Consider the following 22,483-nt stretch of genomic DNA (forward strand, 5'->3'; position numbering starts at 1 on the left):
TTCGCCGTGTATACCGAACGCTTTTCAGAAGACAATGTCGAGCTCCCCCGCGCGCCGTCGAAGACAAAGAAAATACCGGACCTGTCACTCCAAAAGCTCTTATTCGACCTCAGATCAAGCTAGACACCCCATTCCACCTTCCACTGCCTGTTGACATCTAGTGGAAGGCGTATGAAGTGCATACATATCGATAAATAAAAGCCAGTTGAATAGGCAGGCCCTGAAACAGAGCCTCGTTTTCAGATTTTTCACTTCCTGTATGGAAGTTTGCTGCCAAATTAGTTCTGTTTTACTCACAGATATAATTCAAACAGTTTTAGAAACTTCAGAGTGTTTTCTATCCAATAGTAATAATAATATGTATGATCTAGAATAGAGTACGAGGCCGTTTAATTTGGGCACGATTTTTTCCAAAGTGAAAACACCACCCCCCTATTGACAAGAAGTTTTAAACATGCTCGCACACTGTATATTGTAGCAAATTCGGGGGTAGCCCCGACCAGGACTCAAACCGTTACGCCAAGAGATCCGAGCCTCTTGACGAGGTCGATAGGTGTTGGGTTAAGGTCGGTACATTACCCCCTTCCTTAGGGAGAGCATATCTGCCTCTATACCAGCGTTTCCCAAACTCGGACCTGGGGACGAAAGCACTTTCTGTACTTCTAAGTTTTGATGAAGAGTCTTTACCAGATAAAGTTAGGACGTGTCAGTTATCCATGGGAGCTTTCGTCCCGAAGCCATTACAGGGTTTTATGTGTCAAGCTTATGGTGATGTGGCAGCAGTGTGTAGGAGGGAGATTCCTAGATGTGAGAAGTGTGCAGGAGAACATGAAACAAATGAATGCGTAGTATCGGTGGAAGGAGTTGTGTGTGTAAACTGTAGGGGTACCCATAGTGTTGGAGATCAGAGGTGTCCTGCGAGAAAAGGCAGGTTGAAGTTGCCAGGATCAGAGTAGTGCAGAAGGGAAAGGAAAGGGGGATACCTAGTCAGTTGTACCTTCTGGAAGGTTCTCCCATCTCCACAGGGGAACTCTAGAGCTCTGTCAGAGTGACCATCGGGTCCTTGTTCACCTCCTTGACCAATGCCTTTCTCCCGATTGTCCAGTTTGGCCGGGCGGCCAGCTCTAGGAAGAGTCTTGGTGGCTCCAAACTTCTTCCACTTAAGAATGATGGAGGCCACTGTGTTCTTGGGCACCTTCAATGCTGCAGAAATGTGTTGGTATCCTTCCCCAGATCTGTGCCTCGACACAATCCTGTCTCGGAGCTCTATGGACAATTCCTTCGACCTCATGGCTTGGTTTTCGCTCTGACATGAACTGTCAACTGTGGGACCTTATATAGACAGGTGTGTGCCTTTCCAAATCATGTCCAATCAATTGAATATACCACAGGTGAACTTCAATCAAGTTGTAGAAACATCTGAAGGATGATCAATGGGAAGAGGATGTACTTGAGCTCAATTTCAAGTCTCAAAGCAAAAGGTCTGAATACTTCTGTAAATAAGGTATTTCTATTTTTTATGATGAATAAATTTGCAAAAAAAGTCTATAAACCTGTTTTCGCTTTGTCATTATAGGCTATTGTGTGTAGATTGCTGATGATTTTTTATTAATTTAATCCATTTTAGAGTAAGGCAGTAACCTAACAAAATGTGGAAAAAGTCAAAAGGTCTGAATACTTCCCGAAGGCACTGTACATGGAGATATCTTTGGTTAAATTCTATGACATTCAATGGCTGAGCAATGACCCTCTAAAGTCAAGGACTCAAATCTAACACATCAACTGAGCTACAGTATTCACTTTCTGTAAATGGATGATGGTTCTAATACTGTAATGAGCAATATTATATATTTGGTAAAATTGTTTACCAAATGTACTTACCCTATACATATTATGATGAAATAGCCTACCCAAAAGATGTCATGAGTCATGTTATACTATGCAGAATTACAGGGAATTAGACTTCAAAACAACAAAACGTTTTTGTGATGTATTTTACATCTCTCAATAAACGATAATTAAAATAGGCCCAAATGCAGGCTCCGGTCAGCATTTTTTTGCCTCCAATATGGACCAACTCACATTTCCAATTGTTCACTCTGACATAGCCTACCAAGCTAGAACTGGCTCTGGAGACAATAAATAGACACGTAATTTGCGTAGGGTGTAGGGCCAGATTTAGGCTATGCCATTTGGTCTTCAGGAGATTTTATCTGTTTAATGTATTTGGTATTTCACAATAGTTGATGTAAGTCAGTGAAAAATTTTCATTGCTTACAATTCGCTAAAATTAAAGGTAGTTAGTGTGCTTGTGTTAGCAATAATTATTCCCTATACATTTATTATTTCACTTCTTCCCAATATACATTTTTGTAGGCACAAAATGCACATTTTCAAACACCCAGCATTTGGGAAACATCGATCGGGGCGATGAACCCTCCTGGAGAGCTACCCAGGATTCTCTTCCAGACCTATTTTACAGGGATAGTTTATTCTAATTATATATGTATATGTGTGTTTCGCATAGGGATAGATAGAAGACTCATCTTTGTATCTGTGCCACTATGGCATCTCTGACAGCAGGGGCAGCGCCTTTGAGGCTATGTCCATTTTAAAGTAATTTTCTTATTTTGTGTTTGTAAAAAACATATAAGTTAATTTTGGTGATTTACGGCAACCTTCAGTGCTGGAGTCCTGAACCAAATGTGGCCACCAGATGGCGGTAATATAGCTTAAAGCCATTTAGAAACCATAGGCAACCCAATTTGAAGACAATGCTCTGATAATTGGCTGATCAATAGGAATCCCCACCCAGTTGAGTAAGTTAAAATGGTGGAATCCCTTTGTGGCAATGTCCATGCTAAAACAGGTTTATAAACTGGGTGATGCGAGCCCTGAATACTGACTGGCTGACAGCTGTGGTATATCAGACCATATACCATGACAAAACCTGTATTTTTACTGCTTTAATTACGTTGGTAACCAGTTTATAATAGCAATAAGGCACCTCGGGGGTTTGTGGTATGTGGCCAATATACCACGGCAAAGGCCTGTGCCTAAGAACATTGCGTCGTGCCTTAGCCGTGGTATATTGGCCATATACCTCACCCCCTCAGGCCTTGTTGCTTAAATATCCATCTAGTCCTCTATTTATCTCTATGGTGTTTCCTTACCTTGAAAGCAGTCTACGGACAGGGAGAACCTGCAATCCATGCTTTGGTTATAGCCACTGTTCTAAATGTTAATATGAGCATGCCTGTGGACCCCCCTAACCCTCCTTCAGCGAACATAGCATTCCCCTTGTTAACTTTGATCAATTCGTCCCATCTATAGTAGTCCCTTTGGGGAGGGCGGACTTCCATTAAACAAAATCACAACACTCTGTAGTTAGGTTAGATACTGCACTGTAATTGACAGAACACACAATGCATGTGGGAGGATAGGGATATATCTATTTATTAATTTGTTCGCTTATTTAAATCTCCAGAAATATAAACTTCACCCTTATTCACATAAAATCAACTGTTGTTGAATAATTGAGTAAATATCAATAAAATCATTGTAATAGTAATAATAATTACAAGAATCATCATAATAATTACAAGAATCATTACTATCATGGGACTATTAACAATCATATCTTCATAACATGTTGATAAATATATTTTTCATTGATCGACAGCACGTGTCAAACTCATTCCACGGCGCGTCGAGTGTCTGCTGGTTTTCGCTCCTCCCTTGAGGAGTGATTGATGAATTAAAAGGTCAATGATTAGTAAGGAACTCCCCTCACCTGGTTACCTAGGTTTTAATTGAAAGGAAAAACCAAAAACCATCAGACACTAGGCCCTCCATGGAATGAGTTTTACACCCCCTGATCTACAGTATGCACACATATTAATGTCTGCATACAAATGCCTGTGACGTTCCCTAATGTCCATTACAAGTTTGACAATAGGAGGGGGTGTCGAGGGGTTATGGCTTGTCAAGGGGCATGGCTAACTTTAAGGGAAGTAAAAAGGGGAAAGTCCCCATCAATAAGGATAGCATCAAAGGGAAGGCAAAACACAGGAATCGATTACAGGAATGGCTAAGAGAAATGGCATTATATCATATGTCACTCATTGTAACTAATAGATAGGTAGTTTCAATATGATAGGTTAAGGGTTCAGTTGATTGGTGTGACAATCTACTCATGTCTAGGAGTCTTACACATGAGATGTTGTAGCACAGCAGCTGAGAATGATTTAGAAAACATTTCTATATTGGCTAAATCAATATATGGCAATTCATTCCTCGTTCCTACAGCAAACATGTCCATGCTATTCACTTGTATGTTGGCCACTTGGTTATAGACGTGAGAAGATGTTGATCTGAGGCTTTTGTAGGTGAAAAGAGAAATGACCCCAAAGGGGTTGTGGCTTTGTTAAAAAAAATCTGATATCCGAACAGAGGCACAGTATCACATCTCAATATATTGCACCTGTATCTAGGAAAAGCATAATCTTAAGTGCAGTCTACCTAAATCCCCAACTATCTCAAAAATGTACTACAAAATCAACTTACCATAAGGTCTACTCATAAAACCAACAAAATTCTGAATGTAAATATATATTCACCTTAATATAACTACAGCATGAGAAAAGAAAAATTGAAAAAAAAAACATTTCAAGCAAGATTCTGTAATATCTACTGCCCCAATTTATATACAGAAATTACCAACACATAAAAGTATTTCAAAGTGCCATACAGTTTGACTAGAAGGGAAAGATAAAACATTTACATCTTTAGTTAGATTCGGCATGTGTGTCTGTGTGAAAGGGTGTTCTTTCGTGTGTGTGAGGATTGAAATGTGTGTTTTTTTTGTGCCGAACAGGGTGGTGTATACATGCATGGGGGAAGAAATAACGTAGATTTGTTTTTCCTCAAGTGGGGGGAACCAAGAGAGGACAATACACAGCTCAAATGAGAAGAAATGGACATGGGATCTGCTCCTGTGTGTACCCATGCTTGTGTAACCCCTCTCGGCATTTGCTGTTCTGAGGTGTATTTTTTATCCCTTTTCTGTCTTCAGGAACAATTCTTCACACACGCACGCACGCGCGCGCGCGCGCGCACACACGCACGCACACACGCACACACACACACACACACACACACACACACACACACACACACACACACACACACACACACACACACACACACACACACACACACACACACACACACACACACACACCAACCATATACATGGTACCCTTTTCTTGTATATATACATTCAACTCAGTATATACACTACTGTTCAAAAGTTTGGGGTCACTTAGAAATGTCCTTGTTTTTGAAAGAAAAGCAAAAAATGTTGTCCATGAAAATAACATCAAATTGATCAGAAATACAGTGTAGACATTAATGTTGTAAATGACTATTGTAGTTGGAAACGGCAGATTTTTTATGGAATATCTACATAGGCGTACAGAGGCCCATTATCAGCAACCATCACTCCTGTGTTCCATTGGCACATTGTGTTAAAAATCCAAGTTTATCATTTTAAAAGGCTAATTGATCATTAGAAAACCCTTTTGCAATTATGTTAGCACAGCTGAAAACTGTAGGTCTGCAATAAAATTGGCCTTCTTTAGACTAGTTGAGTATCTGGAACATCAGCATTTGTGGGTTCGATTACAGGCTCAAAATGGCCCGAAACAAAGAACATTCTTCTGAAACTAGTCAGTCTATTCTTGTTCTGAGAAATTAAGGCTATTTCATGCGAGAAATTACCAAGAAACTGAAGATCTCGTACAACGCAGTGTTCTACTCCCTTCACAGAACAGCGCAAACTGGCTCTAACCAGAATAGAAAGAGTGGGAGGCCCCGGTGCACAACTGAGCAAGAGGACAAGTACATTAGAGTGTCTAGTTTGAGAAACAGACGCCTCACAAGTCCTCAACTGCCAGCTTCATTAAATAGTACCCCCAAAACACCAGTCTCAACGTCAACAGTGAAGAGGCAACTCCGGGATGCTGGCCTTCTAGGCAGAGTTGCAAAGAAAAAGCCATATCTCAGACTGGCCAATAAAAATAAAATATTAAGATGGGCAAAAGAACACAGACACTGGACAGAGGAACTCTACCTAGAAGGCCAGCATCCCAGAGTCACCTCGTCACTCTTCAATCTCTACACTGTATTTCTGATCAATTTGATGTTATTTGAATGGATTTTTTTTGTTGCTTTTCTTTCAAAAACAATGACATTTCTGAATGACCCCAAACTTTTGAACGGTAGTGTGTGTATATATATATATATATACATGTATACACAAAGAACAGATACACCCATTCAATAATTGAGACATTAAGTAATACCATCTGACGATTGTTCTGCCACACCCCTCTGTGATGATAAGGGGAGGTGAGTACGACCTGAAGGTTAGAGTCCAGGCATCTGCACGAGTCCAAGGTGAGAGAGTGGAGTCAATTCAACTGGGACAGGTCGCTCATGACAATTGTATCATTCCTGATCCCCAGCCAGACATCAGCTCCGTAGCTGAGCACCATTTGAGGAAACATCCTTCCTCCCCTACCTAGTGCAGATTGATACTATGGCCACAAGGGGGCAGTGTGTCCCAGACTTTGATGGAGGCAAAGCAGGTAAAAACCTCCTCTTTCCATCTCGAAGAGGAGAACCCATACGTACAAAAGCAAAGTGGTCCAGAGGAATTGTCCACAATGTAAAGAAATCTAACTGGGATATCATTTCAAAGAAACAAACACCACACATGTCCACGTGAGTAATTCATATCATGAAAACACTTACATAGGAAAAGTAAAACAATGTCCATATGTCCCAGCTCCCTAAGGTTGTAATTGTATCCAGATGACATAGAAATCGAGACCTGTTGTCCTTCTGTTGTGAAACATAGGGCTGTGCATATTTACTATTTCCTCTCGTGTAGAGATAGAGAAGAATAGAATAAGGAAAAAGGAGGAAACAATAGGCTGTAGAGAAATATGTTAATGGCATTACAGAGATATACAGTACCAGTCAAAAGTTTGGACACCTACTCATTCAAGGGTTTTTCTTTTTTTGTACTATTTTCTACATTGCAGAATAATAGTGAAGAAATCAAAACTATGAAATAACACATACATACTAAACAAAAAGGTTTTAAACAAATCAAAATATATTTTATACTTGAGATTCTTCAAAGTAGCCAGCCTTTGCCTTGATGACAGCTTTGCACACTCTTGGCATTCTCTTAACCAGCTTCATGCGGTAGTCACCTGCACTGCATTTCAATTAACAGGTGTGTCTTGTTAAAAGTTAATTTGTGGAATTTCTTTCCTTCTTAATGCGTTTGAGCTAACCAGTTGTGTTGTGACAAGGTAGAGGTGGTATGCAGAAGATAGACCTATTTGGTAAAAGACCAAGTCCATATTATGGCAAGAACAGGTCAAATTAGCAAAGAGAAACGACAGGCCATCATTATTTTAAGACATAAAGTTAATGCGGAACATTTCAAGAACTTTGAAAGTTTCTTCAAGTGCAGTCGCAAAAACCATCATGCGCTATGATGAAACTGGCTCTCATGAGAACCGCCACAGGAAATTAAGACCTAGAATCACCACTGCTACAGAGGATAAGTTCATTAGAATTACCAGCCTCAGAAATTTCAGCCCAAATAAATGCTTCACTGAGTTCAAGTAACAGACACATCTCAACATCAACTGTTGAGAGGAGACTGTGTGAATCAGGCCTTCATGGTGTAATTGCTGCAAAGAAACCACTACCAATTAGAATAAGAGACTTGCTTGGGCCAAGAAACACGAGCAATGAACATTAGACCGGTGGAAATCTGTGCTTTGGTCTAATAAATCCAAATTATAGATTTTTGGTGATAACCGTCGTGTCTTTGTGAGACACAGAGTAGGTGAATGGATTATCTCTGCATGTGTGCTTCCCACCGTGAAGCATGAAGGAGGAGATATGATGGTGTGATGGTGCTTTGCTGGTGACACTGTCAGTGATTAATTTAGAATTCAAGGCACACTTAATCAGCATGGCTACAACAGCATTCTGCAGCAATACGCCATCCCATCTGGTTTGCGCTTAGTGGGACTCTCATTTGTTTTTCAAGAGGACAATGACCCAACACACCTCCAGCCTGTGTAAGGGCTATTTGACCAAGAAGGAGAGTGATGGAGTGCTGCATCAGATGACCTGGCCTCCACAATCACCCGACCTCAACCCAATTGAGATGGTTTGGGATGAGTTGGACCGCAGAGTGAAGGAAAAGCAGCCAACAAGTGCTCAACATATGGGAACTCCATCAAGGCTGTTGGAAAAGCATTCTTCATGAAGCTGGTTAAGAGAACGCCAGGAGTGTGCAAAGCTGTTACCAAGGCAAAGGCCGGCTACTTTGAAGAATCTCAAATATAAAATATATTCTGATTTGTTTGACACTTTTATGTTTACTACATGATTCCATATGTGTTATTTCATAGTTGTGATATCTTCACTATTATTCTACAATGTAGAAAATAGTACAAATAAAGAAAAACCCTGGAATGAGTAGGTGTGTCCAAACTTTTGATTGGTACTGTATATAGTCTGAGAACAGGGGCAGTATTGTGCATTATGCTTTAATTTCATTCACCATCTGGAATGAGAGGGTATCAGTTTAATATTAAGATCATATAAAACATTGGAGGCATGGTGGTTGACAGGATAACAGGCCTGCTACACTGGACGCGTTACTTTTACCGGGTATGAGATGCTCCCATTGTTTTCAATAAAACCTGGGCGTAAGCAGCATGTTTCCACGACAGGCACGCAGGCACTAGCTCTGTTATCAAAAATTCTACCCGCTGGGTTACGCGTTCAGTGTAGCAGGTGTGTCACAGGGGAATTAATTAAGTGAATATTTGAGGTGGGGGGGGGGTCTTTGGATCCCCCAAAGTCTCTCTTTCTCTTTCTCAGTATTGTGCTTTGTCATACCTATTAAAATTGAAACAACAGGTTCGATATTGCAATGTTTCATCACTCGTGAATGGGTCACTGCAACACGTAGACACTGTAAACAGCACCGCTCATACTGAACTGATTGTCACCAGGGTCAAGACTTAGAGTGGTATTGCAGAGAGAAAGAGAAAGAGCAAATGCATGAGGGAGTGGGGAAGGTGTGTTAACATGTAAAGAACCCTCCCCCCTTTGAATTTTCCAAAAGCTCAGCTTGTTGTGGGGAAATCAAGATCTGGAGTAGCCGTGTACTGCAGACCTCTTCTATGTTTCAGCCAATAGGATTAAGCCTGGACCCATATCAGCTCCGCCCGCATTTGATGTGCCAGTCAGGTTCCAGGATGTCCTCCGTAAAACGGTTGGATTGGCTGCAGGAAGGGAGGGAAAGATGAAAATGGTGAAAGGGGAATGGATGAAATAATAATACGAATCTTTGAGTTATTATAGTCCGCAATTTGTTGGTCAAAATACATTGCAAAATACAGAGTTTAACATTTAGCAACCACACACACACACACACACACACACACACACACACACACACACACACACACACACACACACACACACACACACACACACACACACACACACACACAGAGAGAGAGAGCATGGAAGCCCTGGTAGGATTACAGAAAAAGAGGCAAATAAAGAGGTACAAATAAGCTTTTCCAATCCACATGTCATTAACTATGATTATCAATTAGTAAATTAGTAAACCTTAAAAACTGATATAAGCCCATTTGATTAAAAACGACGTAACCGCCATTATTGGATCACCTGTTAAACATCGGAGTATGGCTCCTTTAGTCTTTAAAACGAATATGTCACTTTATTATTATCCCTTTATTCAACAAGGTTTCTTAATTGAGAACCAATTCTTATTATTTCAAAGCACATCTAGTGACTGATGCTGGAAATTTGCGCAAGCTAAAGCAAGACGGTGCAATGCATCTGCCATCTGGTACATCGATGTGTCAATGTTGTCACATAATCTGTCCCTATCAAGTAAATTAATGATTATTTTGAAAAAAGGCCAAAAGGATAAACATAGCCAAGAGGATGTTCTGGGTGTGAAAACTCTTCTCTCAACTTGACTTGTTTTAGTAATCACATTTCGTTATTAGACTGCTCTCCTCCCAGTTAAGCTTGGATCTGATGTTGCTGTTGCCGAGGTCCAAGATGCCGTGCTCCTGGCTGGCGTAGCCATGGTAGTAGTCGAGGGGTAGGCTCGGTTGCCACGGAGCTCCCCGTTGTGGCTGATGTGTAGGCGGGGAGGTGGGACGGGAGGGAGGGCTCCGTTCCAAGGGGCGCTGGCACAGGAGACGCCCGAAAAGGAGACCCCGGGCCTGGCAGTGGTGGCCGTCCCTCCCCCCCCTCCGGGAAGACCATGGGGGTCTGCTGAACCCAGAGAGGAAGAGTCCTCTTCCTATCGATAGCAAGATAGAGGGAGGGAGGAGAAAAGGCGGAATGGTGGGTGGGAGTCAGAAGAGAACGCGTGGGGAGAGAACGTCACACAGGAGGGGATAGAGGAGGGGGTTGGGGGGGAGTTTTGCAGAAAGGGAGAGAAGAAAAATGGGTTATAAAGTAGAGGAATGTGAAGTTCCAACAGAGATGAAATAAAAGAAAGACCCCACAAGAAAGCACAGGACAGAGACGGGGGGGTGGGGGGGGGGGGTTTAGGGTTGAGAAACAGGGTCCTGTTCATTAGGTACCCAATGGAAGAAGACGGACTGATATACCTGGACTTATCCAATAAGAAACGCTATTTTTCATTTTCCGTTGCAAAACATTTTCTGATGTATGCCCTAATGAACACAACCCAGGTGTAGTCCAACCATTTGTCTGAAGCAATACAGAGGGACTATAGCCTAAGGTGGCAGTAGCGACCTTTCCCTTCATGTAACGGGATTGATAAGAGTCCGTGCTTGTCATTTCAATTTGAGAAAAAGTAGTTGTCAATGGGCTTCATATCAGTGACACACTAACAGTGTTGGCTGCCTTAATTTACTGCAGACTGTGGCCTCATACACACTGAACAAGTAAAGCTAGAAATTGGCAAGTTACGAAAAGTGTCACGTGGTCCCGGAGTCTGGTTGAGTGGGTAACACTCTCGTGTTTGAATCCATATACGTTCCCCCACGGCGGGGATCCCGGTTCAATCATGAGCCCTTCACATTTGTACTCCCTTTACTCTCCCTGCTTCTGCTCCTATCCTTTCTCAAATAATACAATAAAAGTGTCATGATTAACCTCTGTTAAGGATCAGCAAAAACTCATGCTCATGATCAATCAAAACCACTGTTTCAGGCATCTGGCAGATGCCCCAAACTCATCCTCAACACAGGGTAGCACAGAAAACTACCATTAGTCATGCACTCTGTAAGACCTAAAAAAGACATGTTCAATTCGTTATTTCCTGCAAAGATGTATCAATACACTCTCAGAAACAAAGATGCTAGTTATGTGTTCACCCCACCACCTCAAAAGAACTGATGAACATAAACACAATATGGCAACAGAGTTAGAATAAAACAACAAACTAAATCACAGGTACAACGGTATGGGAAATCATGCTACATGGAAACCAAACCCACAGCCCTCTAACAAGAAGAAAACCCTCTTTGCAACCATTCAGACAGCAAAGAACCCAACCCTAATTTCCCCCCCAACCCTGTTCACTGTCAGTGTTGGTCTGACACTATCAGTGCAAACCGCAGCTTCTTTCTGATTCACACATTGAGCCTCTCGCTTTTGAAAGATGAAAACATTTCAAATGATTAAATACAAGTTAATACAGTTGTACCATGGTAGGCTACTTAAGGCATTTCGTTTTCAGAAATGTAGGGGGTATATTTCAGTAATGGAGTGCTGCATACCTTTACAAATAAACATATAGATGCCAGGGCTCTACTTTCCCTCGCCATACAAACTATACAGTGTGCAAAAAAGACCATGTAGCTGGATCAAGGGAAAGCTAGCCTGGAATCCAAACTGAATATCTCTCTGTTTCAATATTATTTCACTACATGCTTTCATTGAAACTGGTTGTGTCTACAAATAAGGGGCATTTGGCAAAACAAACTGGTCAGGGATTGGATCACCTTCAGCCAATCAAAAGTTGTCCAGTTGATAAAACACCCCTATACTTACCACACCATTCAACCTTATACTGCCAGTCCACTCCATCATAGATGCCATTTACACCAGCTTTGAGAAAGAAATGCTTCAATATGCAGTGGTTGAAACTGCCTTTTGTCAGTGGTGGTAAAAATGATATAATGTAGAGAGACATTGTGCCCAGACAGACATTCAACAGCTTACATACTGTAGGACGGACTAGACATGGTGCAATATTGTATGTTGTCAAGTAAACAAATTCATCAATGTAAAGTGAACACCGTTTTACTTGTTTCTGCATTGTTTTCTCAAAGGGGAAGCTGGTGTTGAGAAACTTGGCTGGGTCCATGAGTTATCAAGGCCCTTTATGGGGTTAACTATGTCACCGTTTCTTTGCCCCAGGTATGTCATATATGGGTAAGCCCGTCATATCTGGGTAAGCACGTTGCAGAGTAGCAGGTTTCCGAATGCATTCCACTAGCCACATGCTACCACTACTAATGTAAAAATGGCACATATGACAGACTAGTGAATCCATATTAAACCATGTCAACGTACACACCATAGACTCAGAGAGACTAGAATACACTCTCAGCCATACAGACCAACGGACAGACCTGACAGATCTGCTCTCTGAACATTCTGGGCTTAATTTCAGGAATGGCACTCACTCTCAACTCATCCTCCACAGCCATCAGCCTGGAAAAGAAGTAGAAAATGTTTATTTTAGAAAAAGTTACAGAACCACGATTCAGTTTCTTTCAGTCATTTGGCCTCCCAAATTTAGCCTTTCTGTTTATGGAAACAGATATGATGTTCGGGGAATTGAAATTCCCACAAAAGTAAATGCATTCAAAGTAAATGCTATCTAGGCAAGTGAGCAAGCAGACATTAACCTTCTGTCTTGTCTTGTTTTGGTTGCGCTCACCTGTTGATAATGCCTTTGATTTGGCTGTCCTTCTCTAGCTGCTGCTGCCTCAGCATGCGCTCGCTGTCGTCCAGCCGGCTCTGGTACTGTGATAGGATCTTGCTGGTCTGCTGCTCCTGTGAAAGCATCCTGCGCTCATACTCCTCCAGCTTCCGATGGGACATTATCAGGCGCTCCTTCAGAGAATGGATCTCCTCCTCGTATTCCTTTACCTGGCAGACAGACGGCAGGGGAGGGAGATCAATGCTCTGGAATTCTAGCATGTATTAGGCAGACCCTGGCGCAAGTATAACGTGACTAAGGGGGAAGATGTAATCGCCGAGGGGGCAAACATTTTGGGGGTTTTTGCATTGGAATTATATTGAATTCTGCTTATATCACGCTACATCACAATAAACACTAAGTTCAAATGCAGAGATTCCGAGATCATTCAGTGCTTTTTTAAGTGACAGCCTGGCGCGAAATCTGTTGCCCATTTCCACTGCACTGTATCAGCATAAAATATGGGACTTCTAGCAGTCGTAAGGACAAAGATTCAGCAGGAGGCAGGCAGGTAAAGGTGCAAATGAGTGTTGGATTTATTTACATAGCGCTGGTGTTTCAAAGATGACAGTGGTATATACAAATACACTGAGTGAACAAAACATGAAGAACACCTTCCTAATACTGAGTTAAAAATCCTTATTTATGTCACGATCGTCTTGATAAGAGAGAGAGGACCAAAACGCAGCGTGTGAAAAATAAGACATCTTCTTTTTATTATAAGAAGGAAAACGAAACAAAACAACAAACAGACGAACGTGAAACTATGAAAGAACTAGTGCACACATGCAACATAGAACATAGACAATTACCCACAAATACATGATGCCTATGGCCGCCTTAAATATGGCTCCCAATCAGAGACAAATGAAAAACATCTGTCTCTGATTGAGAACCACTCAGGCAACCATAGACATACCTAGACACATTCACTCAACCATAGACTTCCCTAGAAACATTCACTCAACACAAACCCATACACTCTAACAAATCCCCCTAGACACTACAACCACCCAAGACAAGACAAAAACACAAACATGCCCCATGTCACACCCTGACCTAACTAAAATAATAAAGAAAACAAAGAATACTAAGGCCAGGGCGTGACAATTTAACTTGTCTCCTCCCCTTCATCTACACTGATTGAAGTGGATTTAGTACCATCAATAAAGAATCATAGCTTTCACCTGGATTCACCTTTTCAGTCTATATCATGGAAAGAGGTGTTCTTAATGTTTTATACATAATGTACCGACTTCAAAATGTCAGTTTTCAAAAGAAAAAGCCTCTCTTTAGGCAAAACCAGTCTTATTAACCAATAAAGCACAGGTAGGGTCTACCAGGCTCAGATACAGCCTCCCCTTGAGTTACCCAAAAGTGAACTAACTACAGGGTTGTCAGGTCAAGCAAAAAATTATAGCCCAAAGACCACGCAAAACCTGCCCAAAAGGCCTGAAAACTAGCCCAAATTATTTTTTCACAGCAAGAGAGGAGTTGACATATTTATACAATAGCCCTTTTTCCATAACGTTATCGAGCCAATTAAGAAGGAATATTTAACTTGTAACAATGTTAGAAGCAAAATTCGGGGTTCCTCAAAATAATAATTATTGCAAGCTATGACATGATGTAATAAAGCAATTTGAAAATGTGGGAAGAGAAAAGATAATTCGCCCTTATTAAACTCACCAGATCACTTGCAAAAGGGGTAGGGTATATGGCCAATATACCGCGGCTAAGGCTGTTCTTATGCATAACGCAACACAGAGTGCCTGGATACAGCCGTTAGCCATGGTATATTGGCCATATACCACAAACCCCGGGGATGCCTTTTTGCTATTATAAACTGGTTACCAATGTAATTAGAACAGTACAAAGTACTGTTTAGTCATACCCATGGTATATGGTCTGATTTACATAGTCTTCTAGCCAATCAGCATTCAGGGCTCGAACCAGGTTTATAGTTGTAAATAAATCTATACATAAATCCGACAGGAAAGTTTGAGTGATGAAAGTTGGACAGAGGATCTCGAAATCTGTAAACAAGAAAAACTTGGATGAACATAAAAATGTATATTAGACTATTTTCTGGCCATTGTGCTGTTATTACGTGCCAAATGTTAAGACTACAAATGGCCCATTTGCGATACTGACTTGTCATTTCAATAGGCATAGGCTACAAACTAGAATTTGGGTTCATGATTGTAATTCAATTTTGCCATAGTTTGCTTAGATAAAGGCAGGTAGCCTATAGCCCCTGATAGGCCTACGTCTCATTTCAGATAGTCTACAGTAGCCTAGACAAGATGTAGGTAAGATGTAAACTGAACGATTTAGCAGTTTGCTTAGTACAAATTAACTGACAAATTTATTTGACATGAATTGCGAGGCGATTAAGAGGTAAGAAGTGCTTGTGTTTCCCAATAGCCTGCTGGAATAGACTACTGAGGATGAGGTCATCATTTCAATCCCAGAACTAAATATTAACAATTTGTAATTTATATGAACTGAATATGCTTGTCAACAACAACCAGTGTTTATTCTTTATAATTTGTTTACCTGTAGCCTAATCTGACTACTATTACCGTCAATCTAATGCGTTCTAACAACTGATCAGCAATTGCAATAGAGCTTTGATAATTTGCAATTTAATTAACTAAACATGTCGATTCACATTTGCATAATAACACAAGGCTACAACAACAATAAACTGAAGTTATAGGATATTTATTCAATTGGTTTGCCAGCTCCAGGTAGGCTACACAAGTGGCATACATTGACTTGCAATGACTCCAGTGATATCGTCATTTCAACATATTTATTGTATCAAATGGTAGCTTACAATGGCATATACATAAATAGGATACTTGATGTCTAACACATGCAAATGTATCATTCTTCACATTTAACCTAATGTCAGTTTCATTGAGCCCTTTTCCTCATAGGGTCTGGTGTGTGTGCTCGCGTACGTTAGGCTACGTTATGTGAGCTAACTTCTAGCTAGCTAGTCGCCCATCCCGCCCCGTTGCAATGGACCATTTTCTGATCAAGAGAAGAGTGCGGGTAGAAAATGAAAATCCAGACCCAGACCCTGTCTCCGAGGGGGCCAAAGAAGAAGAGGGAGATAAGTAAGATGAGTCGTGAGCCAGGACGCGAGGGAGCACCAGAGCAGTTAGTCGCTGCTAGCTGCTCCACAGTCACCGTTAGTTGCACTTTTAGCACAGCCACCACTGCCTCTGTTATAAGCCAGTCACCTGTTGAAGAACCAAGGCGCCCTCTTCTTCGGCGTTACCAGCCACAAAAGTTGGACAGCAGGATCGCTACTTCAATCGTAGATGGTATGAGGATTACAAATAGCTGGAATATTCTATTTCAAAGGACCGTGCTTTCTGCTTGCCCCTTCAACCTTCAGGAAACCATGGTGGAGAGAAGGTCGGCATTTACCCACGATGGCTACCAGAACTGGAAGAAGGCCACAAGTTCGTTCAAGACACACAATGCTAGTGTGGAGCATAAATATGCAATGGCAGCGTGGAATGAGTGGACTATTCAGAAAGAGTCTGGCTCAACAATATGCAATGCTCTAAGTGATGGACATTCGAAAATAGTCAGAGAGAACAGAGAGTATATGAGAGCAGTTGTGGAGTCTTTCACAGAGAGGAGACATAGAAAACGACATGGCTGTCAACCAGGGAAACTTTCTTGAACTTTTACAGGTCATAGGCAAATTCGACAAAACAGTTGCACAGAAAATCTCAGATAATCCTAGAAATACTAAATACAGGCATCATGATGAAATACTGGGCAAATCCTCGACCCAGCATCCTTGCCTTCCTGTCCATACACACAGAAAGAACCAAGGCCCTGGATGTCCAGAAGATTATAGACTCATTTGCACTGAACCACAACAGACGCATCGTCCTTCTATAAAACAACACTTGGTGAGTAACTGAAAAGCCTTATATTTATTGACAGAGCGCGCCTGTCCGGTGGTGGGAACATGATTCAATCGCGTTGATCTGGATCTGGATGGAACAATAAAGTACCAGACCCATGCATATTGTCGGCCAGTCGGCCTACAAGTATTTTTGCAATAGAAATATAATCGCTAAGATTGTGATGATAGCCAGCTCGTTTTACACCGTGTGTGCACAGTTGACAGGCATAGGCTAAATGCATTGCACTTCTCGTTGTGGCTGCACTTTGGATATTATGAAGTAGTGATAGCCATTTAATCCGAAACATTATTACCAATGCACAGTTGTCTGATTATGCATATGGAATAAATGCACTTATAAATAGTCATGAAAATCAACTATTTCATTAGAACCCCATTGTATTGGTCAAGCCCTCCCTTAAAAAGTCCTGGCACCGTGCCTGTGGGGCATTGATAAACATTGATAAACAATTCACACAATTAAACAAATAATGCCCAAGAGTTGGTGGGAGTCAGTTAGCAATAGTAGAGAGAAAGGAGCCTCTAGTGCATCTTTGCCACACACCTCTTGCTTTTATTCTGGTCTCAACATTTAAAATGATGCTCGAGACACCTTCCCCACACATACAGTGCCTTCGGAAAGTATTCAGACCCCTTGACATTTTTCACATTTTGTTACGTTACAGCCATATTCTAAAATATATATTTTTTAAACGAGCAATCTACACACAATACCCCATAATGACAAAGTGAACAGGTTTTTTGACATTTTTGCATATGTATATATAACAAAAACAGAAATTCCTTATTTACATAAGTATTCAAACGTTTGCTATGAGATTCGAAATTGAGCTCAGGTGCATCCTGTTTCCATTGATCATCCTTGAGATGTTTCTACAACTTGATTGGAGTCCACCTGTGGTAAATTCATTATATTGGACACGATTTGGAAAAACACACCTGTCCGTATAAGGTCCCACAGGTGTCAGAGCAAAAACCAAGCAATGTGTCACGTTCTGACCTTTATTTCCTTTGTTTTGTCTTTATTTAGTATGGTCAGGGCGTGAGTTGGGGTGGGCTGTCTATGTGTGTTTTTCTATGTTGGGGTTTTTGTGTTCGGCCTGGTATGATTCTCAATCAGAGGCAGCTGTCAATCGTTGTCGCTGATTGAGAATCATACTTAGGCAGCCTGGGTTTCACTTTTGGTTTGTGGGTGTTTGTTGCCGTGTCAGTGTTTGTTCGCCACACGGTACTGTTTCGTTCGTTATTCTTCGTTTATTGTTTTGTTCAAGTGTTCCGTGTTGCTTATTAAAAAGACATGAACACTTACCACGCTGCGCTTTGGTCGACAATGAGGTCGAAGGAATTGTCCGTAGTGCTCAGAGACAGGATTGTGTTGAGGCACAGATCTGGGGAAGGGTACCAAAACATTTCTGCAGCATTGAAGGTCCCCAAGAACACAGTGGCCTCCATAATTCTTAAATGGAAGATGTTTGGAAACACAAAGACTCTTCCTATAGCTGGCCACCCGGCCAAACTGAGTAATCTGGGGAGAAAGGCCTTGGTCAGGGAGGTGACCAAGAATCTGATGGTCACTCTGACAGAGCTCTAGAGTTCCTCTGTGGAGATGGGAAAACCTTCCAGAAGGACAACCATATCTGCAGCACACCACCAATCAGGACTTTATGGTAGAGTAGCCAGAAGGAAGTCACTCCTCAGTAAAATGCACATGACAGCCCGCTTGGAGTTTGCCAAAAGGCACCTAAAGGACTCTCAGACCATGAGAAACAAGATTCTCTGTTCTGATGAAATCAAGATTGAATGCCAAGCGTCACGTTTGGAGGAAACCTGGCACCATCCCTACGGTGAAACATGGTGGTAGCAGCATCATGCTGTGGGGTTGTCTTTCAGGGAACTGGGCGACTAGTCAGGATCGAGGGACTAATGAACGCATCAAAGTACAGACAGGTCCTTGATGAAAACCTGCTCCAGAACACTCAGGACCTCAGACTGGAGCGAAGGTTCACCTTCCAACAGGACAATGACCATAAGCACACAGTCAAGACAACGCAGGAGTGGCTATGGGACAAGTCTCAATGTCCTTGAGTGGACCAGCCAGAGCCCGGACTTGAACCCGATCGAACATCTCTGGAGAGACCTGAAAATAGCTGTGCAGCAACGCTCCCCATCCAACCTGACTGCACTTGAGAGGATCTGAATGGGATAAACTCCCCAAATACAGGTGTGCCAAGCTTGTAGCATCATACCCAACAAGACTCAAGGCTGTAATCGCTGCCAAAGGTGCTTCAACAAAGTACAGAGTAAAGGGTCTGAATACTTATGTAAATGTGACCTCATTTTTTAAAATGTTATACATTAGCAAAAAAAACTGTTTTTGCTTCATCATTATCGGATAGTGTGTAGATTGATGAGGGAATAAGAAATATATATTTTTAGAATAAAGCTGTAATGTGACATCATGTGGAAAAAGTCAGTAACCTCATAAACATTGTCAGGATGCAGCAGTGGTCACTTTTCTTTTCCATATTTACCAACATGGTATGTCCATTTGGTGAATGTAGATTGGCGGAGCAAATAAAGGAACATCATAGCAGTTGCTCGGAGGCAGATGAACACTTTGCCCAGGCCCTAAATACTGTCCTCTAACCTTTTGGCGATGCGGGGGCACAAACTTCCCCGCATTGGCCTTTGTTGAAGTAGGTAAGGGAGCATTCTCTCCCGAACGATGCACAATGGACACTGGGGTTATCTCCAGACACCCCAGCAGTGAAATAACTTCAGTGACACACCGAGGAACATTTTGTGGTGCAGTCATTTTCTCTCCAAGCCCGGGGAAAGGGTCAGAGCACACCCTCTCCTCTCCAGGCTCCTGAGAAAGTTCGGTCATAATCAATTCAGTGTCAGTCAGTGTCGGGGTGAAAACCTCACACACCCCAACATAGGGCAGACACTCGTGCAGAGCGCCCTCCATAGGAACAGCAGGAGAGCAAGAAGGAGACAGTTTGGCCTCCAACACGGCATCCTCACCATGGCCTAACTGGTAAACTTGACCCCGCACTTATAAATCAAAATAAAACATTACAGGCAGAGGCATATTATGTTATTCACTTAGCCTACCACAGAGATGAGAAGCGCCCCAGTTGCTTTCCATAGCCCCCTACACACACCGTGATGCACTCTGTCCATTGTGCTGACAGCGCAGCATAGAAAACAATTATTTTTTTTGCCAACCTGTCACTCAATCATTTGGGACATAAAACTAATGCTGAGGGGGCACACGTTTGAACTGAGGGGGCTAAGCCCCCTTTAGCCCCCTCGTGGAGCCGGGTACAGTATTAGGACTGACCCCAATGTTTCAGAGCTCCTACAATACACTTTATTCCCCAACTGTAGCACCGTAGTCCCCACTTTTACACAGTGTTAAAAGTATGAACCATCTGTTAGGTGAGGAATTACATGAATTAAAGGGGATGCCTAGTCAGTTGCACAACTGAATGCATTCAACTGAAATGTGTCTTCCACATTTAACCCAACACCTCTGAATCAGAGAGCAAGGCAGTTAACACCCAACAACTGCGCCAATAGCGTCAATTAAGACAGCCCCCCGCAGTTGGTAGGGGTTAACTGCCTTGCTCAAGGGCAGAACAGCAGCTCTTTCCACCTTGCACATTCAAACCAGCGACCTTTCGGTTACTGGCCCAACACTCTTAACTGCTAGGCTACCTGCATTCCTTTCTTCAAGGAACATTTAATTCAAGGAACAGTCTAGCAATATTTTCAGGTCCCAATCCTGGAACATTAAATTATGACATAGAGTGAAAGTTTTCCTTTGACCTTGTCATAAAATTTTTGGAACATCATGCTGGGGGTCAAATGTTACCCTAGAACCAAATGAAAATCAGATAAAGACATTCCCTTATAATCTAGGAACCTTATTTTATTTACCAGAGAGGCTCTCATCCCCCCCAGAATGGGCTCACCCTATCCATGCGAGACTCGTCCATGCTCTTGGAGTACTCCTTCAGCTTGAGGTCCTCAAGGTTCGATGAGCTACGCAATATTTCGATGTCGGCAGAGAGGTGTGGCATGTTGGACACCCAGGCCACAGTGCGCTCGTTGGGTGTCAGGGTGGAGGGGGACTGAGAAGCCTGAAAGCAAAGAGGCAAGATGATACAGGAAGAGGCTCAGTAATCGCATGATCATGCTATCAAAATTATTAAGACTAAAAGGTTCTCCTATCTCAGAAAGTATTTAGGAAAGCTTGTGATGTGTTCTAACCTGTTAAGAGTTGACGGCGGATGGATTAAATTACTAGATAAAACAGCAACACTTTTCTGTGCTTTTTAGGTGGCTATCTATCTTCAAGATGTATCTCTTTGGACTTGCCTTTGGACAAGTCCTTAGATTTTGACAATATACAATAACGTTCAAACAATAGCCTTCATTACATAATCCGATTGTATTTGATGTTACATTTACATTACATAACATAATTTTACATCATGTGCAACGTGTAGAGAACTGGGACCAAATATAGATTTGATTAAAATCGAACACAAATAACATGTTCATGACACTGAAGATGTGACAAAGGCTAAGCTTCCTCAGTGACCCCTCCCTCCTAAATCTGCTGAGATTCTGAGAATCACAGAAGTGTGATTAATAAATGTAGCCAAGGTGGTTTGTGACGTGTAACCTTGGCTGAGACCTCTAGACTAATTTTAGCTCCCAGAGCTAATGCCAAGGCTTTAGCTCTGTGGACTAACACGGTCTCAAATCCTAGGTGTCCCAACACAGAACCCATGGTGATCCAGCAATATACCTGTTTATTGACTGTGGGCTTGAGCAGGTGCTGCTGTGGAGGCTGCTGTTGCTGCTGCTGCTGGGACTGCTGCTGAGGTTGCTTGGTGCTCTTAGTCGGGGTGTCTGTGGTCTGAGGCTGCTTGGAGCTCTTAGTCGGGGTGTCTGTGTTCTCTCCGTTGCCCCCTTGTGGCGCCCCCTGGCCGTCCCTTGCAGAGCTCGACTGGCGTGGGAGACCAGGGGCTGGGCTGTCAGACTGTTTGACGGACAACTGCTGCTGCTGTTGTTGCTGTGGCGAGGGCTGCCTGCCGCCAAAGCTGGACTCGGGCGACTGGAGAAGGAGGTTCCTGCTCTGGGGGCGGGTCTTGGGAGGGGTGGAGGTGGCCCCGGGGCTGATGGACAGCTGGGATTTGAGGCGCTGCGGGGGAGGCGGTGCTACGGAGCCATGACGGACAGGGTGCACGGTAGAAGGGGGAGTGGCCAAGGAGGTGGGAGTGCCCATGCCTGTCGCCGTCTGAGGGGTCATGCCCATAAGAATTTGCTGCTGGAGATTCTCCTGAGAGAGAGAGGGTGGGCGGGAAAAGGAAGAGAGGGAAACAGAGGGAGGGAGGGCAGGA

The 22,483-nt window shown here is 42.4% G+C and overlaps 1 protein-coding gene across 7 annotated transcripts in view; it reads right to left on the reverse strand.

Annotated features, from left to right (window-relative positions):
• Nucleotides 1–8,418: 8,418 nt before the first annotated feature.
• The window catches only part of LOC139558576 (ras/Rap GTPase-activating protein SynGAP-like), a 112,412-nt gene continuing 98,347 nt past the window's right edge, over nucleotides 8,419–22,483 (reverse strand). For 4 of the 7 annotated variants that reach the window (XM_071373776.1, XM_071373781.1, XM_071373780.1 and 1 more), the window contains 6 exons: nucleotides 21,889–22,422; nucleotides 21,047–21,214; nucleotides 13,067–13,278; nucleotides 12,756–12,837; nucleotides 10,133–10,447; nucleotides 8,419–9,386 (listed from right to left, as the gene is read on the reverse strand). In XM_071373776.1, the coding sequence (XP_071229877.1) occupies nucleotides 10,142–10,447; nucleotides 12,756–12,837; nucleotides 13,067–13,278; nucleotides 21,047–21,214; nucleotides 21,889–22,422 (1,302 nt within the window). In that variant the 3' untranslated portion in view covers nucleotides 8,419–9,386; nucleotides 10,133–10,141. The remainder of the gene's footprint in view (nucleotides 9,387–10,132; nucleotides 10,448–12,755; nucleotides 12,838–13,066; nucleotides 13,279–21,046; nucleotides 21,215–21,888; nucleotides 22,423–22,483) is intronic. The other 3 variants (XM_071373777.1, XM_071373778.1, XM_071373779.1) reach the window with 3 other exon arrangements.

This window comes from Salvelinus alpinus, chromosome 29 (assembly GCF_045679555.1).
Source record: "Salvelinus alpinus chromosome 29, SLU_Salpinus.1, whole genome shotgun sequence".
In the NCBI taxonomy this organism is placed as follows: Eukaryota; Metazoa; Chordata; class Actinopteri; order Salmoniformes; family Salmonidae; genus Salvelinus; species Salvelinus alpinus.